Source organism: Frankliniella occidentalis, unplaced genomic scaffold (assembly GCF_000697945.3).
Source record: "Frankliniella occidentalis isolate FOCC.00 unplaced genomic scaffold, Focc_3.1 Scaffold63, whole genome shotgun sequence".
NCBI lineage: Eukaryota > Metazoa > Arthropoda > Insecta > Thysanoptera > Thripidae > Frankliniella > Frankliniella occidentalis.
This window is the reverse complement of record NW_026267193.1, coordinates 1,009,227-1,015,795: the sequence shown is the minus strand read 5'-3', so window position 1 is coordinate 1,015,795 and position 6,569 is coordinate 1,009,227. Positions and strand designations below refer to the sequence as shown.

General features: G+C 51.3%; 2 protein-coding genes across 4 annotated transcripts in view; both read left to right on the top strand.

Moving 5' to 3' along the window:
* The window catches only part of LOC113209542 (glutathione S-transferase-like), a 23,175-nt gene that overhangs the window by 8,388 nt on the left and 8,218 nt on the right, over positions 1–6,569 (top strand). Inside the window, exons 4-6 of one of the 3 annotated variants that reach the window (XM_052268107.1) lie at positions 194–283; positions 548–687; positions 765–1,003. The exons of 1 other annotated variant lie outside the window; for it this stretch is intronic. In XM_052268107.1, coding sequence (XP_052124067.1) covers positions 194–283; positions 548–687; positions 765–932 — 398 coding nt within the window. In that variant the 3' untranslated portion in view covers positions 933–1,003. Of the gene's footprint in view, positions 1–193; positions 284–547; positions 688–764; positions 1,004–5,412; positions 5,573–6,569 lie in introns of those variants that run through there. One more of the 3 variants, XM_026427105.2, reaches the window with a different exon arrangement.
* LOC113209540 (uncharacterized) lies at positions 1,222–4,675 on the top strand. The gene is made up of 8 exons (XM_052268100.1): positions 1,222–1,604; positions 1,710–1,871; positions 1,990–2,318; positions 2,623–2,869; positions 3,014–3,150; positions 3,223–3,403; positions 3,473–3,803; positions 4,097–4,675. The coding sequence occupies exons 2-8, from the start codon at positions 1,785–1,787 to the stop codon at positions 4,363–4,365; spliced, it is 1,581 nt and encodes a 526-aa protein (XP_052124060.1). The 5' UTR covers positions 1,222–1,604; positions 1,710–1,784; the 3' UTR covers positions 4,366–4,675.

Here is a 6,569-nt window from a genome sequence, read left to right as displayed (position 1 = left end):
AAAACAAGTAAGAATATATTTTATAACTTTAAAGAATAGCAGATCTCCTGATTTCCCTATTCATCTTGCACCTCTGACGAGCAATCGAACCTGGATATAGTGGGACTTCTATACAACAACATCTGATACAGAAGTGTTCCCACGGACCTAAATAACAACTTTTAAACACACTAGGTCCTTCTCTAACGATACCTAGCCAGGCAGGTCGGATTGTCTGGGAAGGATGATCTCGAGAATCTTCTGATTGACCAAGCCGTCGATCTCTTCCATGACTTCCGTCAAAGTAAGCTAAGTTCCTTTACAATGAACGTTTCCTGGGCCGAAACGTGTAGAAGCGCCTGCGAAGCGTTGGGTAGGCTGACCCGCCAAGCAGCTGTGTGGAGACGGTGGCCCACCCTAAGCGCCCTGGTGCGGACGGGAGCTCGGCGGCCCCCACCCCTCTAGTGGCCACGCCGGGGAACGTGCATGCTGAGAGCGCATTGCCAATCTGATTTGACATGTTACATTTGTGTACCCATTTTATATCACGCTATTTCTCCAACTTCAGAAATTGGCGATTGGTTCTATGACCCTATTCCCGCGAGCAAGGCAGCGAAGGAGGCGCAGCTTAAGGATCAAATGCCTTTCTACTTGAACAAGTTTGAACAAATTGTGAAAGAGAACAATGGCTTCCTCGTCAACGGAAAGGTACGTAAATATATTATTACAATTAAAATTCAATTATTGACGTATACGAATAGTAATGCATGACGTTTCATTTACAGCTGACATGGGCAGATATCTACTTTGTTGCGCCCCTGAAGTACTTCAAGTCTCTCGTTGCAAGGGACTTTTTGGAGGGTTATCCACTGCTGCAAGAGTTGGTCAAGAAGGTGGAATCTATTCCCGCCATTGCCAGCTATATTGCCAAGCGTCCCCCCGGTAATCAATAAAAGCGATTGTTTTCACTTTTACTGTTCTTATAACTACAAAAAATAAAAATTGACCATAATCTTCTAAACAATTTTGTGTTTTGTTTTACTAATTACTGGTCTTGCACTGTCACGATACGTCACCTCTCTATTAGCATTATGACGAGAACGATTCACCATATGAGTTTTGCCGACGCGCACAGGGATTTTCGACTCTTGCACCGATACGACTTAGAGTCCCGCAAAGAGCGAGCCACGCGAGCTAAATGCCTACCCCGACCCCCCTCTCACCTGTCGAAGAAGGGGTCTAGCTCGCGTGGCTCGCTCTTTGCGGGGCTCTAATACGACTTTTCTGGCTGGGATCCAATCCGGCAGTCATAAGATCAAAGTCAATACTGTCCCTAACATTTAGGTATTTCAAATTAACTCGACGGCTGGTTAAGAGATTTGGAGACATTGAAGATTTTGCAATATTTCTTGGGAATGCATGTTTCCCGCCCAGGAGGTAGGCAACCAAACTGGCATTAGCAGCGCCCCCAGCGGTGGCCGTCAAAGCACGCGCACAACACGCTACTCGACCAGACGCAGACTAAAGGCTTGGGCTAGCGGGCGGGCGGGCTAGACGCCCTCATTCTAGCTTTCTAAACAGAACTCTATTAGTGTATACTACAGAATATACCATCTTTATACCTGGTACGTATTTACAGCTTTGTGAAAAACATAACTCATTGTGGTAAGTGTATGCCTAACTGGTTCTCAGTCACGGTCGCGGAAGTGTTGTTCTGTGTGTGTTGATAGGTTAGAAACGCTAGGGCCGGCTCCTGTTGTTTTTCGTCCAACCCAAAATCTAAGGAGCACGATCAAGCTGCAGAAATGCAGCCCCAGCAGAAACGGGCCTGTACGAACGAGTCCTCAACTTTGGAGAGTGGAGCAGCTCAAGGGGAGCAGCTGGATGAAGTGGTAATATTTAACAACAAGAGCCTCAAAACATGTCCGACTCCGGAAACCTTACTCCCATATCCGTACGTTTCGTCGCAATGTCGAAATTCAAACTGTTGTTGCACCCCGATGTACGCAGACGCTGACGTCGCTGCCGGACCTGCCACTGCTCAAGGTGTTGTCCTATGTCCCCGCCGAGGACCTGGTCGCCGTCGGGCGGGTCTGCACCCGGCTGTGCGCGCTGACGCGGGGGCACTGGTCGCTGTGGAGGAACAAGTTCGCGGGCTTCGAAGACACCGATATATTGCTAGACCTGCTCAAGGACCTGCTGCTGGTCACCCCGCAGTACGACGTCATCTTGGAGTTTGCCGCCTATCGCCGCTCAACGGCTGGGCCAAGTCAAGCCAGACTAGATTTTTCCATCTCCAACCCAAAGCCCCTCAAGGAGACAAACGGCACAGTAGTCATGTACGTACCAGGTACTTCTGTGCACGCGTAACATACACTCCCCGAGGTTTTTCAGTGCAGCCGCCGATGATGTGACATACGTATGCACGGCTGTGCCTTTTTTTTTGGGGGGGGGGGGCAATTGCAGTTGGCTAAGTTTGTGACCCCCCCTCCCCCGCGCAGCCTACCCCTAAAACGGTCGTACATAGGTCAAGTAGGCCGCTTTACTTATTGACACCCCGACAGTCCCTGTGAGTAGGTACCTGCAGCGGCGCGTGCAGGGAAACCTCCGGCATGGAAGGCTAATGGTTCTTTTCACTCGCAGACCGTTGGGTTTCTGGTTGGTGTTCTCCGAGGACTTGGCCGAGGACGACACTCTCGCAAGGGTGTTCCGTGAACTAGGCTCGCGCACGAAGCACGTACATATTCATTGCAAAACATCCGATATGGAAGTGATCTGTGACAGCTTGCAGAATGCCACTTCTATGGAAACTTTAAGTCTGACTTGGATGTGGCCCAAAAACTTTGCAGCACCGTTCACAGGATTTAGCAGCTGCCAAAACTGGCCGCAGGTAAGTTCTCTTGGAGTGTGTGGTTCGGGAAGCCCCGCCCTCCAAGCGTGGGCCCACCGCCCACGCACCGCCGTCCGCCGTCGCAGAGGTGGTAGAGGTACGGGCCGGCCCTCTATCGTGTGTCTCTCTTCTCCCTGTTGGCAGGCGCTGCCTAGACTAAACACTATTTCACTGACATTCTGGGATCACGACTATCCTGAAATATGGACCTCCGCATACGAAGACGAGCCGGCTGGCCAGGAGCCCTCCTGCTTGCAGGCGCTGCTGCTGGGAGCTCATAGGTGAGTCCGCTTGTCCAGGTCCAAGTCACATGAAAGCTCGCGGGTGGGTATTTATCATGCCTGTACTTGCAGTGAGCTGCGCAGCGTACAGCTGCTCTCGCCGGCTGTGATGCCGCTGCTGGACTCCTGCCCCGCGGGCCTCCAGCGGCTCACCGTCTCCGCTGCGCCAGGGATGGCCGGGAAGCTCCGGCGGCTGCGCGAGCTCCAGGAGCTAAAGCTCGTCGACGCATACTGCAATGTCAACACCGCCGAGGTACGCAGCTTGACGCCCTTTTCTCCCGATCGTCTGTGTAAGTTACTCATCCCAACCCCTTATCCTCAGATAGCGGACGCGCTGGGGACCTGGCACGGGCCGCTGCTCAAGCTGACGCTACCGTCCTTCCGGGGCCGGACTGGCTACGAGGACGAGGTGACCGTGATGCAGGCCCTGGGCGCGGGCGCCCTGACCAGCCTGACGCACCTCAGGCTGCGCCTCAGTGGCGAAGGTGGCCTGCGCGCCCTGGCCGCCGCGCTGCCCGCCCTGCCCAGCCTAACCTCGCTGATCGTGGAGGCGGCGCGGAAGCCCGAGGTGCTGCGCGACTTGTTCCGCGGCGCCAGGCCCGCCCTCTGTTCAAGCCTGCTCATTGTCGGCTCCAGTGGCGCACGGGTTCACAGTGAGTTGCCCTCTATTTCTCGCTCGATTGCGTGCCGAGGTGGTTTTCACTAGCGTAATACACTGCACACCTAAACCAGTTATTACGCGTGATGTAAAATGTCAAAATATATGCCCTTAAATGGTAGAACTTTCGATTCAAAACCTCTTTAATACCGACGTAATACCGCGTAATACGTACAATATGCAATACACTGTACACGCAAATTCTGAGTGAAAACCCACTCCTTGCGTGCCCGCCTATATTTGCGATTCGGTTCGGAACGTCAGAACTGTGCCGTCTTTTTGTCGCAGCATCCGAGCTCCACTCGGCTTTCCGGGACGTGGTGCGCCGCGCCCCGATGTCGGTGTCGCTGCACTTGAAGTATCAGGCGCAGCACAGCGAGCAGCCTCTTGGTTTCTGCAGCATCTGCAAAGCCAGGGCCCCGTTCATGCACCACATCGTGTTCGGCAGGCACTCCGCCGCCCAGGCCGAGTCCTGCTCCACGTGCGCCGATGTGCGCGCCTCTTCGCACCCCATGTGGACGACCTCGGGGGCAATCCACTACGTTTGCGTGGGGTAGACTAATCTATCTCATTTTTATGAGACTGTGGTGTGTGAGTGTGTGTGTGTGAGTGTGTGTGTGTGTGTGAGAGTGTGTGTGTGTGTGTGTGTGTGTGTGTGTGTGTGTGTGTGTGTGTGTGTGTGTGTGTGTGTGTGTGTGTTTTGAACCAAGACTGCACCCATCGATATTTTCGCAAATCCATAAGTCGTTTTGCTTTATTTGGGTACTTTTTTTACCATGTTATTTTTTTCCTACACGAAAGGTGTGTCTTTAGCATCGCACGTTGCTGACATTTATAATATAAATATAATAAAAAGAAAATAATGAACGTCAAGAGTCATTGGTTGCCTCGTTAAATACGGCCGAATTCGGCACACTAACTAGATAGTAATCCGCTCCTATCGCTCGCGATAGAGGCTGCGCGATAACGTCGCTCATGCTGATATTGCAAGTACCAGGATTTTACAAATACCTGTGTTGCATTTTAAGCACCCCCAACCCCCCCGGAAAACCACCCCTGGGGCCACCTCGACCGCGACAAATAAATATCAGAATGTCTATCAATGAAGAAGCGACATCGTTTCCGACGCATCTTGAATCGTTTCGATGTTGTTTCAACATATCATTTTCGCATTGAGTTTAGGCCGTGCTTTCTACAGTGGGCCTCCAAACGAAAAGCATTATTAACATTTCTCGACTCGATGACGACAATGCTATGGCTAATTTTCAGCACATGGATGTCACGGGTTTTCTTGTCATCAGTAAGGGGGATGTGACGAGAAAACCCAAAACGATAAGAAATTCCCCAAGACGTTTATTGGCCACAAGAAAGACACGAAACACAACTTAATTTGACAAGACTTTCTGCCACTTTAAATTATAACACTTCACTATTCTCCTGAGAAGCCTCAAGTGGCCTCAGTCTTATCGCCTCGCCTTGATTCGCCCAAGAAGATCGATACCTCGTAGCGAGTTGCCAGGGTCCGGCCGGGCCCATGCTACCTGTACCACCTTTTTCAAACCGAGTGTCGGAGCGGCGGGAAGGAACCGTTTCCCCCACCACCACGACCGCTCGCGGCCACCGGCCACCTATCTATATGACACCTTAGTCTTCTGAGTGGTGCGGTGTGGGCGGACAGAATAAATACCCTGGCCGCGTCGTGGGTCCCCATCACTTCAGCCCCAGCACCGGGACGACAGCCATCGTCAACCGACCATTAACAATGTAAGTTGTTCCACTGCCCCTACACTGTGAATGTGTGAGGGAGAAACCGGACTTGTGTGCATACAGGGTGGTCCATAGACCCCTTCCTTTATTTTGCTTATACTGTACCGCATGCAGGCGTGCGGGCCGGCTTGCCTACCGTCGCTCCCCACGACGCCTTATGGCCCCGTGTGAGTATGCAACCCACCCGCACGCCTGAATGCGTTACAGTATAAGCAAAATAAAGGAAGGGGTCTATGGACCACCCTGTATATGCGATATTGTAACTAGTTAGTTACTAAGTGAAGTGGCTATGGTTAGTTACAATATTGCATTCTGAACTCAGTTATGCACACAGAAGTCCCCGTTGCTGCTTACAATAATAACTGTCCTTAGACACACTGTTAGAAATTCCGTAGTCTAATTACGGAATTCTTACGGAACTCACCGTAAATTCCAAATACGGTGCGAAACCGTAACAGGATGATTCTAATTTAAAGATACGGACTTGTCCGTATTTCAAATTACGGTGCAACCCGTTTCCGTAAAAATACGGAAAATTTACGGTACATACCGTGAAAAAAATTTCTTGACGATTCCGTTCAAAATTCCGTGGAAATTTTTAACAGTGCATGTAGGGTGTATATTGTACCCTCGCTCACCATAACTCCCAATTTTCCCTGAACGAGAATTCTCCCGCATGACTTTCGTGGCTAGGAGAGGAGGGGGTGAGGACGAGGTGGAGGGGGTCTTCAGCGAAATCCGTTCAAATCAGTTGTTGTATAAATTGCGGCAAAATAAAGGCGAGAGAAAGACTGCTACGCCATAATAATGGCGCCTGTGACACGCTGGTTAGGCCACCCCGCCGAGCATCTGTGCGAAGCGGTGGCCGACCCTTGTGCTACAGATTGCAAAGCGCACTGTAATGACTAACTTGCCCCCCCCCTCTCCCTGCCTGTGTTAGATGGTGACTTGGCAGTTAAGACCTGTCGAGCTCGTTTAGCATGTACGTGACGAT

Bases quoted from the DNA above. Each gene is read 5' to 3' on its own strand.
- LOC113209540 (XM_052268100.1), top strand. From the start codon at position 1,785: ATGCAGCCCCAGCAGAAACGGGCCTGTACGAACGAGTCCTCAACTTTG. The intron at 1,872-1,989 runs GTAATATTTAAC...CGATGTACGCAG, and splicing joins GGGAGCAGCTGGATGAAGTG to ACGCTGACGTCGCTGCCGGA. The intron at 3,404-3,472 runs GTACGCAGCTTG...CCTTATCCTCAG, and splicing joins GCAATGTCAACACCGCCGAG to ATAGCGGACGCGCTGGGGAC.